The sequence below is a fragment of the Aspergillus sydowii genome (assembly GCF_001890705.1).
Source record: "Aspergillus sydowii CBS 593.65 unplaced genomic scaffold ASPSYscaffold_2, whole genome shotgun sequence".
NCBI classification, from domain to species: domain Eukaryota; kingdom Fungi; phylum Ascomycota; class Eurotiomycetes; order Eurotiales; family Aspergillaceae; genus Aspergillus; species Aspergillus sydowii.
The window spans coordinates 3,817,430-3,840,731 of record NW_024467860.1 but is presented as its reverse complement, the minus strand read 5'-3'; the positions used below and the strand labels follow the sequence as shown (position 1 = coordinate 3,840,731).

General features: G+C 49.9%; 10 protein-coding genes across 10 annotated transcripts; 6 read left to right on the top strand and 4 right to left on the bottom strand.

Annotated features, from left to right (window-relative positions):
• Positions 1–375: 375 nt before the first annotated feature.
• Positions 376–1,149, bottom strand: ASPSYDRAFT_144796 (CSN8/PSMD8/EIF3K family protein; the record flags this gene model as incomplete). The annotated part of the gene is made up of 3 exons (XM_040841467.1): positions 376–647; positions 703–881; positions 953–1,149. 3 exons carry the CDS (start codon positions 1,147–1,149, stop codon positions 376–378), a joined length of 648 nt encoding a protein of 215 aa, XP_040706984.1.
• Positions 1,150–1,476: 327 nt separating this feature from the next.
• ASPSYDRAFT_145590 (dolichyl-diphosphooligosaccharide--protein glycosyltransferase subunit STT3) lies at positions 1,477–4,105 on the top strand (the record flags this gene model as incomplete). The annotated part of the gene is made up of 6 exons (XM_040841538.1): positions 1,477–1,606; positions 1,678–1,701; positions 1,799–1,879; positions 1,991–2,584; positions 2,641–3,769; positions 3,835–4,105. 6 exons carry the CDS (start codon positions 1,477–1,479, stop codon positions 4,103–4,105), a joined length of 2,229 nt encoding a protein of 742 aa, XP_040706983.1.
• Positions 4,106–4,326: 221 nt separating this feature from the next.
• ASPSYDRAFT_41938 (uncharacterized protein) lies at positions 4,327–5,101 on the bottom strand (the record flags this gene model as incomplete). The annotated part of the gene is made up of 3 exons (XM_040846368.1): positions 4,327–4,772; positions 4,854–4,978; positions 5,088–5,101. The coding sequence occupies 3 exons, from the start codon at positions 5,099–5,101 to the stop codon at positions 4,678–4,680; spliced, it is 234 nt and encodes a 77-aa protein (XP_040706982.1). The 3' UTR covers positions 4,327–4,677.
• Positions 5,102–6,050: 949 nt separating this feature from the next.
• ASPSYDRAFT_28778 (RNA-processing protein PTA1) lies at positions 6,051–8,814 on the top strand (the record flags this gene model as incomplete). Its single annotated transcript, XM_040844561.1, has 8 exons — positions 6,051–6,382; positions 6,527–6,692; positions 6,756–6,886; positions 6,947–7,150; positions 7,202–7,550; positions 7,607–8,448; positions 8,481–8,551; positions 8,609–8,814. The coding sequence occupies 8 exons, from the start codon at positions 6,051–6,053 to the stop codon at positions 8,812–8,814; spliced, it is 2,301 nt and encodes a 766-aa protein (XP_040706981.1).
• Positions 8,815–9,343: 529 nt separating this feature from the next.
• On the bottom strand, positions 9,344–11,191 carry ASPSYDRAFT_41935 (putative MFS transporter). The gene is made up of 3 exons (XM_040846367.1): positions 10,178–11,191; positions 9,548–10,112; positions 9,344–9,484 (listed from the first exon to the last, which is right to left on the bottom strand). Exons 1-2 carry the CDS (start codon positions 11,177–11,179, stop codon positions 9,690–9,692), a joined length of 1,425 nt encoding a protein of 474 aa, XP_040706980.1. The 5' UTR covers positions 11,180–11,191; the 3' UTR covers positions 9,344–9,484; positions 9,548–9,689.
• Positions 11,192–12,529: 1,338 nt separating this feature from the next.
• Positions 12,530–13,763, top strand: ASPSYDRAFT_41932 (uncharacterized protein). The gene is made up of 2 exons (XM_040846366.1): positions 12,530–12,604; positions 12,665–13,763. Exons 1-2 carry the CDS (start codon positions 12,541–12,543, stop codon positions 13,702–13,704), a joined length of 1,104 nt encoding a protein of 367 aa, XP_040706979.1. The 5' UTR covers positions 12,530–12,540; the 3' UTR covers positions 13,705–13,763.
• Positions 13,764–14,951: 1,188 nt separating this feature from the next.
• ASPSYDRAFT_142926 (uncharacterized protein) lies at positions 14,952–16,055 on the top strand (the record flags this gene model as incomplete). Its single annotated transcript, XM_040841287.1, has 1 exon — positions 14,952–16,055. One exon carries the CDS (start codon positions 14,952–14,954, stop codon positions 16,053–16,055), a length of 1,104 nt encoding a protein of 367 aa, XP_040706978.1.
• Positions 16,056–16,616: 561 nt separating this feature from the next.
• On the top strand, positions 16,617–19,060 carry pmt4 (dolichyl-phosphate-mannose-protein mannosyltransferase; the record flags this gene model as incomplete). The annotated part of the gene is made up of 3 exons (XM_040841378.1): positions 16,617–16,850; positions 16,918–18,562; positions 18,615–19,060. 3 exons carry the CDS (start codon positions 16,617–16,619, stop codon positions 19,058–19,060), a joined length of 2,325 nt encoding a protein of 774 aa, XP_040706977.1.
• A 456-nt stretch (positions 19,061–19,516) lies between these two features.
• Positions 19,517–20,428, bottom strand: ASPSYDRAFT_145844 (pirin family protein; the record flags this gene model as incomplete). The annotated part of the gene is made up of 1 exon (XM_040841566.1): positions 19,517–20,428. One exon carries the CDS (start codon positions 20,426–20,428, stop codon positions 19,517–19,519), a length of 912 nt encoding a protein of 303 aa, XP_040706976.1.
• Positions 20,429–21,420: 992 nt separating this feature from the next.
• Positions 21,421–23,054, top strand: ASPSYDRAFT_145261 (PRKCSH domain-containing protein; the record flags this gene model as incomplete). Its single annotated transcript, XM_040841508.1, has 2 exons — positions 21,421–21,534; positions 21,597–23,054. 2 exons carry the CDS (start codon positions 21,421–21,423, stop codon positions 23,052–23,054), a joined length of 1,572 nt encoding a protein of 523 aa, XP_040706975.1.
• Positions 23,055–23,302: the final 248 nt, after the last annotated feature.

Here is a 23,302-nt window from a genome sequence, read left to right as displayed (position 1 = left end):
TATTATTTGTTTGGTCTAATTTCCCAGAGTCGTGCTATTGCGAGCGAAAGGAATGAGTTTCTTTTCTTTTTCACAATTATAGAATTCCGATCCGCATTTTGTACATACCCTGGGTTTGCACGTGTACTCTATGGTTGGACCAGATGACCAGGAAGTTCAGCTCTTTACGTCTTAACGCCAGTAGCCTCCTTTATTCTTGCAGTCCTGTTTTGTTCTGGAACTGGACCATTGGTATCGTTCCACGACGCTAAGCATCAAACCCCGTTTGAGACAACCACTAGGTTTACGTGATTGCCAACATCTATACACCCTTCACACTCAAGGCGCATTTTTCAAAACTCAGCCCAGCCGAGTCATAAGTCCTCAACACATAACTCAGCTGCCTTGGTTGCTGATCAACGCCATCACCCGACTGAGTTCGTTCTGCAGGCTATCATCTTTCGGAGGCGCAGCGACGATTGGTTTGGGGTGCAACAACTGAGCCTGACTATCCCATCTCCACCCACAGGCTGTGAACTTTTCGATAATTGCCGGATCACCCGCTTCGGCGGCGGCTGTGTCGAGACCAAGATATCGTGCAGCGGTTGGGGCTCGTATCGTCTCGTAAGAATTGCTTACTTCTTTCAACGTCTTTTCTTGGAAGTAGCCTAGATGTTCTTTAAATATCCGCTCAAATACCGAGCAAATTCGGTGTGTTCTTACTCTCATAGCGTCGTACTAGTGGTTGTGATCGCTCGGACCATGGTAACTCTCGGATGACCTTGTAGATTTCGGGGTGTTTGCTTTGCCATATGGCGCGCAAGAGTAGCAAGCAATTTTGTAAGGAATCATATTGCAATAGCTCTCGCGGTATCCGCCTTGTCAATGCACGAGCTTCGCAACTATTCCGGTACCTTTAGTTACCCGCAACACCATAATCGGGCCAGTCCCGTCATCATGGGTAGGAACTCACATCTGATCGGTGAGAAGGTGGGAGAAGAAAAATGCGGTATAAAAATCAACCAGCAGGTCCCTTGTGTTAGCGGTTGTCGTTGGAAGGAGGCAAGTTTGCTCTTCGTAGTCTGATAATGAGGTATAGAGATCAGCGGGTGTGGGAGCAGCTGCGATGACTGCGGAGAGCTGGTCGAGAGAAAGCGGAGGCAGGTCCATGATGTAGCCGGCGGGGTATATTCGGGTCAGTGACTGAATAAGAAGTGAGCGTCGAGAAGAGTGGGCAGTAAATCTGGTGCTTGGTATTTCTTTCCAGTGACTGAGGACGATGCGGGGCGCTTTGGGGAAGGTTCCGATCGACTGCCAGGCGCTGAAGTACCTGGCGCCAAGCCTCCCAAAGTGACCACCTTGCGCAGCTCTCCCCGTCGCCGTCAACAATTCAACTCTCCAACTTCTGGGCAGTTGCTTTTCCAGACAGGACGAACCCCATCCTGTCTTCGTTCTCACTCCAATTGGCACCCGTTTTCTCTTAGTCTCCTGGCCATCATGGCCGACTCTCCCGTGGATGTCCTTCTGAAGGGCAGCTCCGGCAGAAGTGCACGGGGTCTGTTGCGTATTATCATTCTGGTAACTATCGCTGCCGCAGCCGTGTCCAGTCGACTTTTCAGTGTCATCCGTATGTGTCTACAATTAATATTATACTGTTTCTCGATTAGGGCCATTGCTAATAGTATCTTCGTTATCCAGGCTTTGAAAGTATCATCCACGAATGTATGTATACGGCCCGAGCATTTACATTTCTGAGCATCCAATTCCCGTTCAACGTGGACTCGACCTTGAGATCACACGCTGATATGAAATGCTCTAGTCGATCCGTGGTTCAACTTCCGAGCGACGAAGTACCTAGTTGAGAATGGCTTCTACGATTTTTGGGATTGGTTTGATGACCGTACGTTCTTGCCCTTGTCCTTCGGAGCTGGAAAACAACCAGTGAACACCAATTGGGGTTATGTCACGTTCCGCGTTCGTTACGAAATACTAAAGATACTCTATTATCCAGGTACATGGCATCCCCTTGGGCGGGTCACCGGAGGTACACTGTACCCCGGGCTCATGGTGACTAGTGGTGTCATCTATCACGTTCTCCGATTCCTTACCATACCGGTCGACATTCGCAACATTTGTGTCTTACTGGCACCCGCTTTCTCTGGGTTGACAGCATTTGCGATGTACCTCTTGACCAACGAGATGTCTTCATCCCCCTCCGCAGGTCTTCTTGCGGCTGCTTTCATGGGTATCACCCCTGGATATATCTCTCGTTCAGTGGCAGGAAGTTACGATAACGAGGCGATTGCCATTTTCCTCCTCGTTTTCACCTTCTTCTTGTGGATCAAGGCGCTTAAAATCGGTTCTATCATGTGGGGAGCATTGAGTGCTTTATTCTACGGCTACATGGTGTCCGCCTGGGGCGGGTACGTCTTTATTACCAACCTGATCCCACTGCATGTCTTTGTTCTTCTCTGCATGGGGAGATATAGTTCCAGGCTCTATATCAGCTACACCACGTGGTATGCTCTCGGAACCCTAGCCAGTATGCAGATTCCTTTTGTCGGATTCCTGCCAATCCGTAATAGTGACCACATGTCTGCCCTCGGTAAGCTCGATTGTCATAGGATGACACCATTTGGCAATATACTAATTATTCCTCAGGTGTCTTCGGCCTCGTTCAGCTAGTGGCTTTTGCGGAGTTTGTGCGCGGGTTTATTCCTGGCAAACAATTCCAGAGACTTCTAACTGCTTCAATTATTCTGACAACTGGTGTCGCCTTTGCTGGTCTTATTATCTTGAGCATGTCCGGGATTATCGCACCATGGAGTGGTCGTTTCTACTCGCTTTGGGATACTGGCTATGCTAAGATTCACATTCCAATCATTGCTTCAGTTTCGGAGCATCAACCCACCGCTTGGCCATCTTTCTTCTTCGACCTCAACTTACTCATCTGGCTCTTCCCTGCAGGTGTTTACATGTGTTTCCGGGATCTCAAGGATGAGCACGTGTTTGTTATTATCTACTCGGTCCTTGCGAGCTATTTCGCCGGTGTCATGGTCCGACTGATGTTGACCTTAACCCCCATTGTGTGTGTCGCGGCTGCCTTGGTCCTCTCATACATTCTCGACACCTACCTGAAGACTTCATCTGGCCCGGTTACACGGGGTAGGGAGAGCGAGAGTTCTTCTACGGAAGGACTCCGCTCTGCTAGGTCCCCTGAGGTTGGAATCAGTTCTTATTTCTCGAAAGCTGTGACAACATCTGCTGCCATTGTATATCTTCTCTTGTTCGTTGCGCACTGTACTTGGGTGACGTCGAACGCGTATTCATCACCATCGGTGGTTCTTGCTAGCCGGATGCCAGACGGAAGTCAATTTATAATCGACGACTATCGAGAAGCATACTACTGGCTTCGTCAAAACACGCCGGCGAACTCCAAAATCATGTCTTGGTGGGATTACGGCTATCAGATTGGAGGCATGGCGGATCGCCCAACGCTTGTAGACAACAACACATGGAACAACACCCACATTGCGACTGTTGGAAAGGCCATGAGCTCGCGCGAAGAAGTTAGCTACCCAATCCTTCGCCAGCATGATGTTGACTACGTCCTGGTTGTTTTCGGTGGGTTGCTTGGGTACTCTGGAGATGATATCAACAAATTCCTTTGGATGGTCCGTATTGCGGAAGGTATTTGGCCGGACGAGGTTAAGGAGCGGAGTTTCTTCACTCAAAGGGGAGAGTACCGCGTGGATGATCTTGCCACTCCGACTATGCGCAACAGTTTGATGTATGAATCACCCCTTTTCTTTCTTCAACTTTGAAGGTTACACATACGCTGACTATGATGGACAGGTACAAAATGTCGTACTACAACTTCAACAAGCTTTTCCCAATGGGCCAGGCTACTGACCGTGTACGTGGGGCCAAACTCCCCGCCGAAAGCCCTCAACTCTCGACTTTGGAAGAAGCCTTCACCAGTGAAAACTGGATTATCCGTATCTATAAGGTCAAGGACCTCGACAACTTGGGCCGAGACCACAGCAACGCCGTCGCCTTTGACCGAGGAAATAAGCGCAAAAAGGCGACTAAGAAGAAGGGACCTCGTGTTCTGAGGTCTGAGTAAGGAAGTGTCTAGACTTCCTTTACGTGAAAGCATTTCTTTATTTATGTCTTTGTATTGATTCTCCTGTTCAAATGGGAATATAAAGGGCTATAAAATTAAACACAACGCCTTAGAACTCAGATTCAGTTGTACAAAATTGTTCCTTTGCGGTAGCGAATAGATGGAAGTCCGGTAAACTTTCTTCGTCGTTTGGCAGTTTCGTAATATACAATGATGAAGATAAAAAAAATCAAGTTAAAGAACGAACGGTGATGGCCCACGGGTCAAATATCCCTGGGAAATGTAACGGACGCGATTCTCCTTCGGTCTATTGAGTTTGCGCCGCGCATCGGCCACATCCTATCCCCTAAGAGAGTCCGCATGCACATTGGCTTGGGAATACAATACAATCTGCCCCAGGCGGATAGGTTCCTTCCGGGCCGAGTTCTCTCCAGGCAACGGAGTTTGAACAGACGAAGATGAGATGTAGACTGCCACCGTATACTCCGAACCCCTTATACACCATAACCAATGAATTTCTCGACCCTGGCTAACAAGCAGATGGTATGTTGAACGATCTATTCCCCTCATTCTCATTGCTTGGATTGTTGAGATGCGGCAGCAGGAGCATCAGGGACCTTAACATCGGAGAACTCATCTTGACCAACGGCGCGAAGGGTGTATGCATCTGATTGAAACCATGGATTAGCAATCTTCGGGGCCTGCGAGCAGTCTAATAAAGCTCCACTCTGGGCAATGCGAAACGTACAAACTCCGATGGTAAAGATACAAAGGCCTAGGCCAGTCGCAGCATTCTTGAAAAGATATGGCCGGCGCGCACGGAGAAGAGCAGCACCGGCACGGGCGTCTTTACCGTAGTATGTGGAGTTGAAGCTGGATAGACTTGGTCAGATTTGCTTTATCGGGGTTCGGAAGAGAGCGGCGGGTGACAGAGAGACAAAGACACAGTGGCCTGAGTTGGGTAAGAGGATGGGAGACATACATTCCAGCCGACATTGTGGGAATCAGAAGGAGGTTGCGATGTATCTGAAAAGCTGGACCTGATGATGCGATGCGTTTGGCTGCAGGGAGCACGGCAAGAGAGTGCTGGAGCCGCCGGAGGAATCGAATGATGCGCGAGTCTTGGCGTTTTGACGTTCTGCAAGTCTGAGCTCTGGCTAGGCACAACGCACAGGCACGGGCAAGAATTGCCTGAAAGTTCGATCAACGGAATGTAACATGCAGCAATTTCAATTCAGTTGATACTTCCTTTGGTTTTTTTTTTTTTTTTTTTTAAATTTTTTTATTTTTATTTTTATTTATTTATTTTTTTTTTTTTCAGTCTTGAACTATTGTCTACAGTTAGGGACGGTATACCGTGAATCACGTGACCTATACCTAACATCAAAAGATCCAATCAACAGTGAACAGCGTGACCACTTGTGACAATCTTAGTGCGTGATTTGTACAAAGCCTAACTGAAAGCAACCCTTATCCAGCCATCCATAACTTATCACCAATCACGGTCAGGTTGCTTGTTGTGAAGTTGTACCAGACGGAGCGGGCAAACTCTCCTCCGGGCTCCTGCAAAGAAACCCGTCGTTCAACAACAGCTTCGGCGTCAACCAAGACCTTCCATTATCCCTTCCATTGTTCTCCCATCGTCTCCGCCGCGAGTCTGTCTTCTTCCTCTCCACTTGGATCGTCTCTCGAGGTTTCGAGTCAAACTTGCCCCCCGGTTGATTGATCTTCCCCTCATTTCTCCCTAACGCAAGGTACTCGTCGACGATCATAGTTGTCGCGCGAGTGCGTCTTGAGCGCACATCTATTGCTTCTTACTGTCTGAACCCCCTCCCTAAACCACAGCACAACGTAGACAGAGCCCATATCTTTTTATCTCATCTACTCGTTACATACGTGTCTTCCGCCGGTAAACTGGTTCTTCTTTCGCTCGCACGGAGCCGCCATGGCTCAGTCGGGAGACCAGGTCGTCGACCAGATCGCGCAGCTAAATGCTGCTCGTAATCTTGTCCTCGGGGATGCCGCTTTTTACCCTCAGATCGTGAACGGGGTCCTCCCAATTATCGGTGCACACGCGCGAGTGGAATTACGACGATGGGGAACCGAATTTCTGGCCGAGACGTTTGCTAGTCCCGCGTTTGCTGCGGCGCAGAAGGAACAGTTGGCTACGAATGTGTTGCAGACAGTACGGAATATATTGGAATTACCAGAAGGGGATCAATTGGTCTTGAAAAATATAGCCCAGACCGCTGCCAGTTTATATCCGCTGGTTTTTAGGTATATGTAGGTGACCAACGCTTGTTTTATTCACTCCCAAATGGCCACCTCTCGTAGATGTTGGCAAACATGGCCCCCACCCCCCCATGAGCTGCCCACTCTGTCAGTGAGCTTCACGACCACTAATACTTGACGTGATTATAGTATCAACCACCCGGAAGACAAGCAATCATGGGAACACATCGAAGCTATCAAGCAGGATCTTCTGCGGAGGTGGGACTCATTTTCATACCCCGTCAAAGTATGCTGCATCAAATTCGCCCAGCGAGTCGTCTTAGTACAGACGCACGGCTTAATAGCGGATCCCAGGGTATGTATGCGCCACTTGGGCTCTTGAATGACCCGACCAAGAAACAGCTAACAATTTGCGCAGCGACCTGAACAAAATGAGACGTCCTTAGCTATTGTTCCTCGAAACCACCCCATACTCTCTCTACCCAATCTCGAAGCAGAAGCCTCCGGGCTACTAGACAGGATTTTGACCGTCTTTCAAGAGGATGCAAGGTAGGTGCCATGTACGGTCTTTTCTCATAACTTTCACTAATGCGATTTGGCTTCTCATAGTGACCCTATTCTCGTGAATGCGACATTGAACTGCCTTGCCGCTCTCGCCCGAACTCGACAGTCCATTGGGAACAAGATTGTAAATGCTATTCTCGGTTTCTTTCCTGCACGGCATACACGCTCGCCCGTGACGCCTACCGTACGAGTTGGTGTCAAATCTATGGAAAGGACGGCTCGAGCTGTGCTTATAAACATTATCAAGAGGTAAAGGTCACCAGTATAAAGCCCCAGTGATGAGTATTAAAGGCCCTCCAGGAACCCCAGCCACCCTCTTGCGAGCAAAATGCAGCAACATATCGAACGACTAATGCAATCGCGTATGGATCCCGTTGATGATCCATCGCGGAAGCGAGGACTGCCAACTGAACCGACAGACGGCCTGGATGCTGCCAAACGAGCGAGACTGGATGCGGAAACGCCTCCTCTTATCAAAGTACCACCTCTTCCGCCAGGTAGAGCAAGCTTCGCACAGCTCTTTACCCTAACTGAGGACTCCGGCCTATCCTCATTCGATGTAAAGCAACTACCAGCAGACCTCGTAGTCAAAATCGTTGTCCCTCTACTAGCGCGTGTTGACCAGTCACCACTAAACCAAGCTGTTGATGTATGTTCTTAGCGGTCAATATACTAAGATTGAAGCTTTTACTAACTTTGTTATAGGCTATAAGGGTGCGATACCAGACAGTTATGAAACAACAAATGACACAACCGCAACCTGTTGCTGAAGATGATGATGATTACGAGCCCGAATATGACCCTATGGATGTTCCAACATCAACTGTGGATCAACCCGGTGCACTGTCGGCTGATATACCAACGGAACAGCCCGATCTTGTGTCTCTCGGGCCGTTTGTCTTGCCGCGTCCCCCTCCATTAAGCGAGGAACAAGCCGCAGAAGCTGGTCGAGGTGCCGTATCCAGAGTTTTTGGCATGTTGGGGTCAACCACATTAACTCCAAATGTCGTGAAGGGCCAGGGCCAACAACTTGGATTCTCCAGGTTAGCAGGTAGTACGTTTGATCGTGATGCTTGGGTTACGTTACTCACCCGGCTTGCAACTCGGGCCCCGGCTGGGTTAGAGGGACCGAAACAGGAAACAGATGGATCGAGTAGGAAGAGACCCACGATTTCGGATACGATACGAGAGACTCTCTACCGCTATATACTTGAAGACTTCAGGGGCCGAGTGAATGTCGGTATCATGTGGCTCAACGAGGAATGGTACAACGATCGTCTTCAAATGAAGGCTGCTTCCTCTAATAGATCAGACGAAGACGAAGAGGTTTCGGTACAATTACATTATGATCACTGGGTATTAAGGCTGCTGGACGGCTTTTTGCCTTACCTAGATTCTCGGGATATCAAGATTTTCATCCGGTTTTTAAGTGAAATTCCAGAAGTGACGATCCCAATCGCCAAACGCATAGCAAGCCTTGCGAAGGATCCTGAGCGAGTGAACCTCTGCGTCCAATCCTTCATGTACGGCTACACCACATCCTTTCAGTGCGCGAGTCCATTATACTGATCATTGACAGGTACTTGATAATGTTCCGCCCTCCGGCACGGGAAATATGTCTCGACGCCTTGGAAGAAGTCTATCAGAACTGTAAGCCCCTTCGTATTATCGATCACTTTCTCTTTCAGTTGCTGACTTGTTCTTTAGACGAGGAGTCACGTCCATCCGCTGGGAAAGTCTTGTCCAGGTGGCGGCCACAAAGAATTGAGCAGCTGCTAGAGGAACAGACAACCTTGGTGAACCGCACCGTTGAACAGCAGCCGCCAAATGCATCAACCACCAACGGTACGAAAGATCCAAGAACGGCCCATCTAGGTGGATCTCAATCATCATCCGATGTCACAGTCTCCTGATGGTTAGCATTCCGTTCTTTGTTTGTTTAAATTGAGCGTTTTGAAATACTACATGGAATATCCTTTGTTGAATGATTCCCCGGTCTTCACATCTCGATGATCAATCTTTCGTCTTTCAACCAATGTACACCGTCTTTGGTTCGGTGTCCTATTTTTGCGATCATTACAATTTGTGGCACTATAGCAACTCGAACCGGAGGCAAGCTATCCATTTTCCTCTTAGCGATCTTACCAACATGTATTATTAAGTACTCACGATATAACTAGTTCTCGAACGAGCATTGATGTAATCCGTACAGGAGATAAATTCAGCCGAGTGCGCTAGAATTTCTTCAAATGTTTTGGGATGACTTTATATGTGTAGCAATGTTCAAGTTATGGGACCACTCGTGATCATCCGCTTGCGGTTTAGGACTGCGCGTTGAGGACCTTGATCAGCAACATGTCACTCTAAATACCACCAATCATCCCTGGGCTGAACCAAACTACATACCATACCACAACTCTAGGCTAGCTAATACCTTATCGTCTTATATTTGCATTCATAACAGTAGTTCAGTAGTATAGATTATTTTATATAGTTGTCTATAAACTTAGCTATTCCGGCCATGTACTTATTGATTCCCTGCATGGTAGGACAGGCAAATTAATATGTATATCGGAAACCGACCTGAGCCAGAAACTGTAAGCATAATATTCAAGACATAGTCCAAAAGACGAAGTATCCCCTTACCGTGTTCTGAAGCACGGCGCCATGCTTCTGGCGAGCATTACTGAGATAAAAGGCCACCGTAAACACCCCCACTATACCAATCATGAGGATATGCGATCTAAGCAACAACAACAGCAGCAGCAACAAGCACGCCACGTCCTAGTTAGACAGAGACACAAACAACAATCTGATACTGGTTAGGGAAGAAGGAAGTAACATACCCGATCGAAACCCACACTGCAGTCTGGTACCCCGGCGCCTCCTGCTGTCTGACGATATAGCTGCCCGCAATGGAGCCCAGGCCGTTACAAGCAGCAACGGCGGCGGCGGTCGTAGCGCGCTTCCATTGGCCGACGACATTGTTCGCCATGAAAGCATTGAGGGCCGCCCAGTTGGACACGTATGCGCCCGTGGCTAGGAAGGTGCCGATGTAGCGTACTGTTACTTGGGCTGAGGTGGGAAGCCCGAACATGAGGTACCCTGCTATAAGGCACAGGGCGTTGAATGTGATAAGAGCCCCGCGGATGCGGTAGATGTCGCCTATGAGAGAGGTGAAAAGGACTGGGATGACGGACCAGTAGTAAGGCTGGACGAGGGGTTAGCATTATTGATTCTTGCTGGGGAGTGGGGAGGGGGCTTAGAGATTGTTACCGGGGTAGAGAGTAGGATAGACTCATTACTAGAAAATCCCATTCCTGATTCTAAGATTTGGGGGAGAAAGTAATTTAGTGCGGTTGAGACGATGTTTAGCAGGAAGTACATGCAAGCGAAGCCGTATAGTTTCGGATCCGTAAAGTTGACGAGGACCTTGCGCCATTCGAAAGGATCGAGGGCAACGTCACCACGATCAGCCTGAATACGCTGGACTGCGATTTTCGCCTCCGTCTCTGTCAGAAAGTAGAAGCTTCCGCGCGCGTTCTCAGGGAAGTCGACTATCCACCAATACGTTATGATTCCGATAACGCAGGTGATCAGACCTTGAACCAGGTACATCCAGCGCCAGCCCTCTAACCCGGCTTTGCCGTGGAGTTGGTTTAACCCATAGTTCACGATATAGCCCGTTGCGAGCGCGGCGACTTCGCCAGACTGCAGGAAAGCAAAGCGGAGCTGCTGTTCCTGCCTGGTGTACCAGGTGCTGACGAGGTATGTCAAACCGGGATAAATCCCCGACATGCAAATGCCTAGGAGTATACGAACGGCGATCATCTGGCGCCAGGTTTGGACGAACGCTGTACATAGGGTGATCAATCCGAAGCAGAAAGTGATACAGGCAAACCAGGTCCGTGGGCCGAACCATCGCACAGCGACGGTGCAGGGAAGCTGGAAGACGACGGTGGCAACGGTGAAGATGAAAATTGACACTGAGTATCGTTGGCCCTTCAGGTCGAGGTCATCCAGCAACGTCGTGACTGACGCGGACGCGAGGATCCCAGAGTCCAGCAGGTTGAGGCTACACAGGATCCCGGCGATGGAGCAGAGTCGTAGGTCGGCTTTTCGGCGGATTCTCGACTCGAGATGTTCCCATTCCGCGGGAATTGATGGACCCTCATCATTATTGTGCTCGGACGTTGCTGGGTCCTCAGAGTTAACTGTGCGAGCGGCGACGGAGGTGGTCATTGCAGATGTCGATTGTTGGCCATGGTTGTGCCCCATTGTGTATGCAACGAAGTGAGGGAGAGGAGGAAGGGAGAAGAAGGAAAAGGAAAAACAACGCTGAAGAGGGGTTACAGCTGCAGAAACAGCGCAGCTCCATCACGACATTGCAGATAAGCATGTGGATGGCTTCACTTGTGCATTGTGTGCAAGCTGAACCTGAAATTGCAACCGTCTTTTGCATCTATACTTGCGATTTATTTATTCCAAAAGATTGCTGGTATAACTATAGTATATTTCACATTGTTGTGTCGCTCTTGGGAGTATTGCATTAAGGCTGGTCTTTTCTCACCGGCGCATGCTTTTGCGCCTCTCGACATTTAGATTCTGGAGATTTGTGCCATTTTTTGAGGTTCTACCAAGCTCTTGAAAGTTGAAACTGCAGCAATTAGGGCCGTGTCGCCATAGCTTCATGGATGGTCAGTGCAGCCCCGGGCGCTCCGCCTCGTGGAGTTTGTTGCATGTTTGTTGCTTATTCAAAACCAACCATGGTTCACTATTTGTCTCCTAACCTCAAATGGAATACGTAGCTTGTAAACTCCATATATTGCTTGCTCGCTAGTCGGACATTGAATGAGGCTGTGCGGCAGGTCGCGACACCATGATGCCTGAATAAATAAAGATCGTCGCTGCTGACAACTTCAGGCGCTTCTGTCCAAGTGGAATTCAGCCAGCTCTTCCGAATCGTCCGGCCTCCTCCACATGGAAGATCCCGAGCCAATTGAGAAATCAGATGGAGTCGTGGACTCTGGACAGGAGAGGAGAGGAGCTTGCCAATTTTCCATAGCTCGTGGCTTTTCATTCCTTACGGATGGAGTATACGATCAGTTAGTTATACGGAGTTCGCCTTTGGTGATGACCTCAGGAAGCGCTGCCCCTTGCTCACACAAGGCCGAGCCCCCGTTATTCTGTCTGATTGGATCATACACCCTCAAATGTACCCGGCGTTTTCTAGTTCTATTTCCGAGGAGGATGTCAGACTCGACAAGGGCTGGCAGCCTCGCTCCCCTGTCGCCTAGTCTAAAGGCTATGTTTGCCTAGCAACTAGAGAACATTTGGCCCCCAGTCTGCGCGGGCCCGCCGACAGCCTTGACGGCCCTTGACTCGATCGGCGGAATTGTGACCTATGGTGTAGTCTAATGACAAATGGGGCCTATCGGTTAGCGTTAGACAAGAAGGATTCTGGTGGGGGCGCAGTTCAAGCTCCCTGGGGCGATGATATTTAGCTTGGTGGTTGTCTGTATATAAGCGCTTGATATCCCGTAGTTTCCGAGCAAGGCGCATCAGTTACTCGTTCAAATGCATCAGTACAGGGCCTGATGATGGTTTTTTCAAGCAATCCCCAGGTATAGTTGGCCAGCATGAAGGGTCTCTGCGGTTTTGCTGGCCTTCTAGCACTTTATGTGCTCCCGTCAGTCGCGGCAGGTAGGGCATACCCAAAGGAAATGGGGGTTTGATTGCACTAACTTATGTTGAAATTGACAGGACTCTTCGGGGGGTCTTCTTTTCGCCTGTCGAATCCGGTTATAAACACCCCATCCCACACCATCGCCGGGCGTTCGGGGTTCAACATCACTGCCGAATTTGAGGGATATAACCAGCAGGTCGCATTCGTATTGGAGCCGAACCGGGACCTCATCACGCAAGAAACACGAGTCCGCTATTTAAACAGCGGTCAAACTATTGAGGACACAGGCTCAATCCCAGAACAGTCGTATCAGGCCACTAAAGGCGCAGTATGGACAAAGCTGCCTGGACAGCCTTGGGACAATGTTGGATGGGCAAGGCTAATCATCACCCAAGAAGGACCGTCGCCATTGTTCGAAGGTACATTCACAATATCAGATGAGGTTTTTGAGATCCAAAAGCAGCGCCAGTATGCCGGCCCATCCAGTACTGCTAAGGTTGGGGGACTCAAAGTCTATCCAGCTTCGGCCGTAGACTCGGCAGACTCGGCAGGGCTTGCTTTGAACCGGACCGGATGTATGACTACCCCAGGGTCGGTTTTTCACAAACGGCAGTCTTTGTCGACTGGAACCGCATCGGGATTTGGGAGCTCCTCCGACTGCTTCGAGACGAAACGGGTTGCGTATATTGGGATTGCAATCGATTGTTCGTACAGAAATTTGTTCGACTCTGACGCGGATGCGAGGCGTAATGTCATCAATGTCGTAAATACGGCCTCCGTTGTCTTTGAGAACAGCTTCAACATAGCCCTAGCACTTCAGGATATGGTGATGAGCGAGTCGGAATGTCAAAACAGTACACCTGCTGTGCATCAGTGGAATATGCCCTGCTCGACAGGCGATTTGAGCTGGCGGCTAAATAAATTTGGTGATTGGAGGACTACCGTTCAGGACACCAATTCTTTCTGGACGCTTATGACGGCTTGCGTGCCTCCAGCTGGCGAAGTAGGCGTATCCTGGGTGGGACAAGTATGCAAGACGCAATATGACATGTTCGGGTCCGGAACCGGGGCCAATGTCGTCGCTCATTCCAAAACCGAATGGCAGGTCTTCGCGTGAGTTTCGTCTCCTCTGTCTTTCATCTCAATCAAACGTTATTGATGATCCGTTGCTAACTTGGCCATGGCTAGTCACGAGTCTGCCCACATGTTTGGTGCAAATCATGACTGCAATTCTGACAGTTGCTCCTCTGACCAGGATCCGTCTGGGGATTGCTGCCCGTTGTCATCGTCCGTGTGCGACGCCAAAGAGGAATACCTAATGAATCCGATTGCTCACAAAAGCATAACAGGCTTCTCGACATGCACAGTAAGAAGCCTTTGCTCTAAGATAAACCAGGCCGCTGTCGACACGCAATGCCTCGTTACGCAGAAGGACGCAGAGGAGCTGGGGGACAAAGTGAACCTCCCAGACGGCCAATGCGGGAATGGGATTGTTGAGGCTGGCGAGGCGTGCGACTGCGGAGGGGACTCATGCGACGAGTCTGAGGCGCGCTGCTGCGATTCAACGACTTGCCAGTGGAAGGATGAAGGATCCTGCTCTTTGTCGCAGTATGATAGTAGCAATTCGACATGGATAGACAGCCATAAGTCATTGTTCATCGGCTTGGTCGCTGGCCTGGGGAGCTTGGTTGTTATTCTGGTGGTGCTCGCTGTCTTTGCATTTGTCCTCCGCAAACGACGCAAGCAAAGGCTCAAGGAAGCTGCATTGCAATGATGAATTTATGAATAACGACTCCAGATATGATGATGATACCCATTGGATAATCAATTGTGAAGCTTATTTGCTGTAGTCAAGTAGTAGTACCTGATTGGGCTGAAGTGCATTCTTGGCTTCGCACCTGGGATATCGACACATGCAACTTGGTCTTAGCATCTCATTTTCGACACCCTGACTATTCAAAGCTCACATCTCGGAAAAGCTTCCAGTTCAAGTCCGGGGCATCATTTGCCGATGCTCTCGATGGAGTGGACCTGGATCTCGACCCCGCAGCCTCTCGCCCGCGCCCGCCTTTCTTCGGACGAAGGGAGTGACAGACAGACAACCTTGTGAGTTCCAGATCTCCGCATAAGTCGGTGCCACAGCGCCCTGTCTCGAATCATGGGGCCTCTCTCGTCTTTGCCTTGACCACTTTCGTCGGGGTTGCTTGCTACTTATCCTCTTCATCTGCTTTTCGCTGGCAGACTCACCGCCATCGACAGTCCTGAAGCAATTCCTGCACGGCTTATCTATCATCTGACCACCAGACAATATTTAAACCAACGCGGTCTGTCCGTACAACAGCAACCATATCGAAGCCCGTTATAATGGTTGAATTTATTCCCCCTCCTGACCCTCGCACTTTACTACCTCCGCTACTCGCCTGCCTTCCAACGGCCTTTGTCTCCCCGCAACCCCCACCAGCTCTACTTCCGCTGCTTGCACCAATCCTGCGCCAGAGAGTCCAGATCCTTAGTTCGGTGAGTGCGTCGCCAACAGAATCATGGCTTCGTCTACTATGCTGGGACTCTGAAAAGGCAGAGCGACTTCAGTCGTTGGTCGATGGCGCAAACTTTGAGCCTCACCCAGTGTCGGGGGAGATCGACCTGCCCGACGATATCCCGGTGACCTACAGACGGGTGGATGAGGAGACTCTCCAATCTCGTGTGCTTGTGACAGATTATGAGCTGAAGGTCGTGTATCTATGGTGCCCGAAGGAGGCAGAACCAGGTTGGCGGGTTGTGGAAGTGCTTCCTCACGAGGGGTTGGGAGAAGATGACAATGCCTGGTCCATTTCTGTCGGAGACGCAAATGCGCGCGAGAAGGAAAAGCTGGTGGAAGATGCTTTAAAGGCAGCGGAGAACAATGAAAGGGCCGCACCGCCTCAGGAAGAGGAGGACGATGACGATGACTACTGGGCTCGATACGATGCTACGCCCGGACGCACACCCTCAGCGAAGAATGCACCCCCAGCTCCATTAACGTCTGCGCTGCAACAACAAGGCCCGGGCCCGTCAGAGTCTTCTTACTTTTCCCGATATGCGGATGTGCAACCCGCCATGGACAGCCATGACCCAGACGAAGAGCACCCGGAGCTTGGGCCAACTTCGCTTGGCGGAGATATACTGGCGGAGCTTGCCAACCGGAACACGGGGAATGGGGAATCGGCGTCTTACGAACATACGAGCCAGACAAACGGAATGCCGCTGAACCATCCCCGACCGGAATCTGCGTCGTCTTCGAACTCGGTGTCAAAACTTGAGCAAGAAGCAGAAAGCCAGTCGACGTACGAAATAGGCGTGAAGCAGCACATTAGTTCAAACATCAAGAGCTTATTCCGCCTTGCTAAAGCGACCGGGGTATCTCGAGCTGACTTTCAATCGTTGGTTCAGACAGAGCTGGATCTCCTGAATTTGTCCGACGATGATTGATTTGGAGCACACCTCCCAAGACACGATTTGTTACTGCATACTTGTGAGCCTTTCAGATTGGTACTATCGTAACCCCGCATTACTGGAGCGTTTGGAGCATTGAGCTGTATTTGGATATCCGGCATCTCTTGGACGTAGCTTTCATATTCTGTCATCAATTTGCAATTGGCATAGTCCAGGTAGAGCCTATTATTTCCAGATGAATTGAAACATGAAACATACAAATTCGAGCCTTGTTTGAAAAAGTGGTAACCTAGTAGTCACTAAGCCCCTGAGTTTCGGGAATTACGTAGTGTGCAAATTCACTTGAAGCTCATATGTTTGGCCCAGAGGTGTGAATGGCCTTTACTTGTTCCGTTCCGGGTCCGCGATGAAGACACGCAATCCAGACCATTGCCAACTCGACTATGCCGATTTCTTGAACCATTTTGTAGCTTATATTGTGAACTGTGAGCTTGTCCTGCCCGGAGACATTCGCGCTGTCCTCCGCCATTGCTAACTTCTTGCGCTCGCAGTTCTATTCGTACTTTCCTTGATCCCTGTTGTTTTGGCTTGGTGATTATGTCTTCCTCGCCCTCTCTTCGGAAGAGAGGCGGCAAGAAAGAGGACTCTCCGGCGCCCGTTGACCGTTCTTTCGCTCCTTCGTCCTCTCAATTGAGAGCAGCTCCGCCTCGCTCGTCAGAATGGGACTATCGGCTGGCCATTACCATTCTGACCGTCCTGGCTTTCATCACTCGATTCTACAAGATTTCCTACCCCGACCAAGTTGTTTTTGACGAGGTGCATTTTGGAAAGGTATTTAGAGAACCATGCACTTTCAGAGGAGAGGGATGTGTAGCTGACGCGCTCGCCTGCCCATTAGTTCGCTTCCTACTATCTACGACGGACCTACTTTTTCGACGTTCACCCCCCGTTCGCCAAACTCCTGCTCGCATTCACCGGGTGGTTGGTGGGCTATGACGGCCACTATCTGTTTGAAAACATTGGCGAATCGTACATTGATAACAAGGTTCCCTATGTTGCCCTCCGCGCCATGCCCGCCATTCTCGGCGCTCTCACAATCCCCGTGGTGTTTCTGATTATGTGGGAGTCTGGATACTCGCTTCCGGCCTGTGTCCTAGCTTCGGGGCTTGTCCTGTTTGACAATGCTCACATTGGTGAAGACCGACTTATCTTGCTGGATTCCACTCTAGTCATCACGATGGCTCTGAGCATCCTGTGCTACGTTCGGTTCTACAAGCTGCGCCATGAGGCGTTCGGACGGAAATGGTGGAAGTGGCTTCTCCTGACCGGCGTCTCACTAAGCTGCGTTATCTCCACCAAGTACGTCGGTGTCTTCACTTTTGTCACCATCGGTGCGGCTGTATTGGTTGACCTGTGGAACTTGCTGGACATCCGACGACCCGGCGGCGCTCTTAGCATGATCGAATGGAGCAAGCACTTTGCAGCCCGCTTCGTCTCCCTCATCGTTATTCCATTCTTTTTCTATCTGTTCTGGTTCCAGGTTCACTTCGCCATCCTGACACACTCTGGCCCTGGTGATGATTTCATGACACCTGCTTTCCAGGAAACGCTGAGTGACAATGCCATGTCCGCGCAATCTGTTAGTATCGAATACTTTGACACGATTTCCATGCGACACAAGGATACGAAGGTCTTCTTACACAGCCACCCGGACACGTACCCATTGCGTTACGACGATGGACGTATCTCCAGCCAGGGCCAGCAAGTAACCGGGTACCCTTACAATGATACTAACAACCACTGGCAAATCATCCCCACTGTTCCGTTGGATACAAGTGACGAGAATAGCAAGAAGGTACGTAATGGCGATGTTGTCCAACTTCGCCACGTGGCTACCGATACCATTCTCCTCACTCACGACGTCGCATCGCCTTATTACCCTACGAACCAAGAGTTCACCACAGTTTCTCATGAGCTCGCGGATGACAAGAGACATAACGACACGCTGTTCGAAATCAAGGTTGAACATGGCAAATCCAAACAGGAATTCCGGACACTTTCCAGCCAATTTAAATTGGTCCATGTGCCAACCAAGGTCGCTATGTGGACTCACACATCACCCTTGCCTGACTGGGCTTTCAAGCAAGCCGAAATTAACGGCAATAAGAACGTTCTTCAGGGCAGCAACATCTGGTTTGTGGAGGCTGTTGAGTCCTTGGAAGAGGATAGCCCGCGGCTCAATAAGGAAGAGCGCAAGGTTAAGCATATGCCCTTCTGGAGGAAGTACATTGAACTGCAGCGAGCCATGTTTTTCCACAACAATGCCCTGACTAGTAGCCACCCCTACGCCAGCGAGCCGTTTCAGTGGCCGTTTCTTCTGCGTGGTGTCAGTTTCTGGACCAAGAACGACACTCGCGAGCAGATCTACTTCCTCGGCAATCCAGTTGGATGGTGGATATCTAGCAGTCTTCTTGCTGTGTTTGCCGGCGTTATTGGCGCTGATCAGCTTTCCCTTCGTCGTGGAGTGGATGCTGTTGAAGAGAGTGAGTTGATATACCTCGCGCCACCCCGTTTATGCAACACTAACCTTTCTAGTCTGGGGCACTGGCTCTCGTTCGCGCCTATATAACAGCACCGGCTTCTTGTTTTTGTGCTGGGCCGCGCATTATTTCCCATTCTGGTTGATGGGTCGCCAACGTTTCCTGCATCATTATCTGCCCGCACATGTTGCATCGGCTCTTGTGACTGGCGCGCTGATCGAATTCATTTTCAACATCCAGCCGATTTCGGTCCCAGCGACCGTACCAGTAGCTGCAGACGACCCGACAGGCAAGGCGAAGATCAGGCGTTTCGTCACCGCGAGAGAGCGCATGGGCTTGAAGTCTGTCCTTGCCGGTTGGATTGCGACCTTAACAATTTTGGTTGCTACCATCTGGGGATTCTGGTTCTTCGCACCCTTGACCTACGGAACTCCCGGTCTAGATGTTGCCGGCGTGAATGCACGTAAATGGCTTGGCTATGACTTACACTTTGCGAAATAGGCGCATCTTGTAACTCCCCATTAATCCGGCATTTGGCGCTGTGTAAACACGGTGTTCGCAATCGGGGACCATAAGCGCCCCGAGTGTTGGCCGATCTAATCTTGGGTAAGTTTGCAACTGCCAGGGCAGGGCTGTACGATGTCTGGAGTCACTGCTAGAAATGGCTTCATCTTCCGATTTTGGATATTTGTCATTGGTAGTGGATCTTCCCTCTCTAGTCTATTTTTTCTTATCTTGTAGCTGATATAGCGCACTGCAATGTGGTATTTCTTGTATTCTCTACTAATCAAAGAATGATCTACGAATGAAGGGCCCGCATTAGATCTGAAAAAGGCTTCATAACCTGTAGTGAACATTTTATACAAAATCCAAAGCTAAAGGCTCACGATAAGGAGTATCTATATACAAACAATCATGAACAATATAATCATAATAACGAGATAAGAATAACGGAGACTAGTAACCTGCCATCCGCTTCCCAATCTCGCTCTCCCATCCACGGACTCTCTCGAATCCATTCGAACCAGTCTGGTAATCAAGCATGGCTTGGTAAACCTCTTCCTGGCTTGTCAACACAAATGGTCCATACTGCACAACCTTCTGGTCCAGCGGCTGCCCAGCAACAAGAAGGAACCTCGACTCCTGCTCGGCGTTATCCGGCACCGAAGCCTCGACATAATCTCCTGCCTGGTCGAAAACAACATTATGGAACTGCTTCACGAGCTGCGTCGAGTCTCGCGACCCAAACACTGTGTTGCCGGATAACGTATAAGCAAATGCATTCCACCCAACCGGAAGCATTTGTGAGATCCGGCCACCAGGCTTAATAGTCATATCAAGAAGCCAAACCGGGGTATATGCCAAATCCCGAACGGAATCAACACCATGACTCTGGCCCGAAATAACCTTAACGGTGACACGGCCCTGGTCGACATTCGCAACAGGGATCTCGCTAGCCCTCAGATCGCGGTACCGCGGCTCGCACATCTTCAGCGTCTTGGGCAGATCAACCCACAACTGCATGCCGACATTGGGACTACCGTCGGGGTTCTCGTGTGGCATTTCCGCGTGCATGATTCCCTTGCCGGCCGTCATAAACTGCAGGTCGCCGGGCCCAATAGTTCCCTTGTTTCCTGCAAAGTCTTCATGGTCGACGCCGCCTGAGAGCAGGTAGGTGATCGTTTCTTGGCCGCGGTGGGGGTGGTCCGGGAAGCCGGCGCCCTTACCAATGGTGAAGTGGTCGAGCATGAGGAAAGGCGAGAAATTGCGGAGCTTAGCAGTGCCGATTGAGCGGCGGACGCGCGCGCCTGCACCTTCGGCTTGCTCAATTGCAAGGAAGGCAGTGCGGATTGTGCGGGGCACAGACATTTTGAGGGTGATAGGGTCGCTCGGAGTACTTGGTGGGAAGGGTTCTTTTGTAGTTGTCGTAGTGTAGTAAGTCTGTAGTCGCGACGTGAAGTCTTTTAGAAGGTCAAAGTCGACACGGATGTTAAAATCTGGATTGAACTTGAGAACAGCAAAGAGTATTGCTGTGATGCCAACAAAAATGGAGCAGAGCAGTTTCATCGGCTTCGAATGCGGCTATTTATACTTTTGGTTTGAGAGAGGTGGGAAAGTAGTGGAAGGCCCTCGACAGAACTACCAAGGGCATTTAGTCACTTTATATAATTCTCGAATAAGCATTTTCTATTACCCCTCTGCAAGTTTAGCTCCATCTTCCGGGTCCCGACTCCCGGAGCTGTTAAGCCGTTCGATTTCTCCCATGATTATTGCGGCGAGATCTTGCTGAGTGACGATTAGTTAAGCCCGATTTACGGTTCTGTGGCCCAAAGCGGAAATAACGAGGTTCTGACAAAGATTCCTGTCAGCGGCGCCAAGGCCTGGGATTCCACTGGGGGGTTTTGCATTTGCAAGCATGAATCATCTGCACTGTGGGCCATGGTTGGATAGCATGAGGAAGACTGCTTGTTTGTTTTTTATAATTCATTATACATTACACAATAAGCTCGTTTACAGCTTCTCTTGAATTTTCATTATTGCAGACCCTCTTGGTGCAAAATTACATTGTCCCTGGAGGCGCTATCTCGATATGGAAAGATGAAGATAACGAGTGGCACGTGCTGATAAGATCAACCTCACAGCTGTCATCAACATTCAGCATCTTGGTTGGCTGCCCTTTTTCCTCCCAGAAATAGCTAGAATTTATTCAATTCCTCTAATATTAAGTCATTTCCTACTTGGTGGTCACCGTCACCTACGGAATTCCCCACCGTGGGTAAACTAACCATATCTCACGCGCAAATCGCTCTCACGCGCAAATCGCTACCCTGGGGATATCGACACCATACACTCCACTCCAAATGCGCAGCCAGTCGAGATTAATAGCCTCCCTGCTTGTGCTAACATGTGCAAGTTCTGGTGCATGGGCAAACAGAAAGTTCAATATTAATGATGATCTTCTAGCATTCCCTCAGGTGAATTTTAGTCCATCACCAAACCCCCTCTTGTCTTCCATACTAACCATGCACACTTGTAGTTCCAACTGCATTTCCCTGATGGCTACATTCTCGATTCTCAAGCGCGCGCCTTCTTAGAGCAAACTCCGCATAGCGGCTCTTTGGCCGCCGACAAGGGAGACACTCACGAACAAGCCTCGTTAAAGGACGAAACTTACGATCCGATACGGGATGCGTCTACTGGAGATGATGTCAAGCTCTCCTACGAGGAGTTGGTTCTCGAAGATCAGCGATATCTCTGCCAGATCCCCGTGGTAGAAGACGGCGATGGCAATCAAACGAAGCCCGAGGTCAATGAAGACGAGGAGCGAAAGGAACTTGCGCGTGCAACAGATCGTGGCCTGGAACTCCTACGGGAAATGGAGGGTAGATGCCTTTACTACATCTCGGGTTGGTGGTCATACTCATTCTGCTACAAGAACCAAGTCAAGCAGTTCCATGCGCTTCCATCTGGTGCTGGTATCCCTAATTACCCACCCATTGAGGACCAGACTACCCACTCGTTCATACTGGGTAGATTCCCCCGTGAAGATGCTCGGGACGAGAGGGAAGGTGATGCAAAATCGGGAAAGACTACCACGGACATGGCGGAGTTACAGACAAGAGGAGGATCACGCTACCTAGTCCAGCATCTCGACAGCGGCGACCAGTGCGATCTCACGGGAAAGGACCGGAAGATCGAAGTTCAATTTCACTGTAACCCGCAGTCGACAGACCGTATCGCCTGGATAAAGGAACTTCACACCTGCTCATATTTGATGCTTATATATACACCCCGCCTATGCAACGATGTTGCCTTTCTCCCACCCGAACAAGAGGAAATTCACACCATCGAGTGCCGTGAGATTATCACTCCAGATGAGGTCCCGGACTGGGAAGCATTGCACGAGTACTACTTGTCTCAAAAACTGGTTGAATCCGCCGAAACGTCAGAATTTCCGATTATTGGAGGGATTGAAGTTGGTGCCAAGCGGTTAGTCGGGACTGAAGGCAGGCAAATCGAAAAGGGCCGTGTGGCTTCCATTGGCGAGGAAAAGGTGGACGTGATTGCGAAACGTGTGAACGGCGAAGTGCAATTTCTGTCCAGGGAGGAACTGAAGAAGTTTGATCTGGACCCCGAGAAAGTCGAGTCGTTCAAGAAGAAACTAGAGGAATGGGCAAAGGGCAAGGATTGGACACTGGAAATCGTTACAGGCCACGGAGAGCGTTCCTCTCTCCGTGGAGTAATTGACACAGATGATGATGAGGATGAGGCCGAAGGGAAAGATGGTGCAGGAGACAAGGGAGAGCTAGGCAAGAAAAAGCAGACGGGCGATACAAATACACAAGGCAACAAGGGACAGGACGCCGGCCACCAGGAAGAGAAGGTAGCAGGGCACGAGCAGAAAGATGAGCGGGGGTCAGAAAGTAGTGAAGAACCGCCATCAGAGGAGGGAGACGTGCATGGAAGCGAGGAAACTTTCAAAGATGAATTGTAAATAAGCTATCTATATGAATTGACGATTTTGTATCTCGTGTTGAACTTATGTATAGTACTCAAGGGTTGCGTTGTGGTAGGCATAGGCCATTGCAGATCCTGGACTCGTGGAGTGGAATCCAAATAGACTTCAACCAGCAGGTACAGGAGAACGTGCTCCCTGCATCTAGTCAAAGCTTCAATCATCAATGCGTCCGGGCAGCGTGAGAGTTGGCTCGTGTGGTTGCGAACCCCTCCGAGTCCGAGTGA

Coding starts and splice junctions, on each gene's coding strand:
- ASPSYDRAFT_41935 (XM_040846367.1), bottom strand. CDS start 11,179: ATGGGGCACAACCATGGCCAACAATCGACATCTGCAATGACCACCTCC. Junction 10,113..10,177: donor CTATCCTACTCTCTACCCCG/GTAACAATCTCT, acceptor CCCCTCGTCCAG/CCTTACTACTGGTCCGTCAT.
- ASPSYDRAFT_41932 (XM_040846366.1), top strand. CDS start 12,541: ATGAAGGGTCTCTGCGGTTTTGCTGGCCTTCTAGCACTTTATGTGCTC. Junction 12,605..12,664: donor GCTCCCGTCAGTCGCGGCAG/GTAGGGCATACC, acceptor TGAAATTGACAG/GACTCTTCGGGGGGTCTTCT.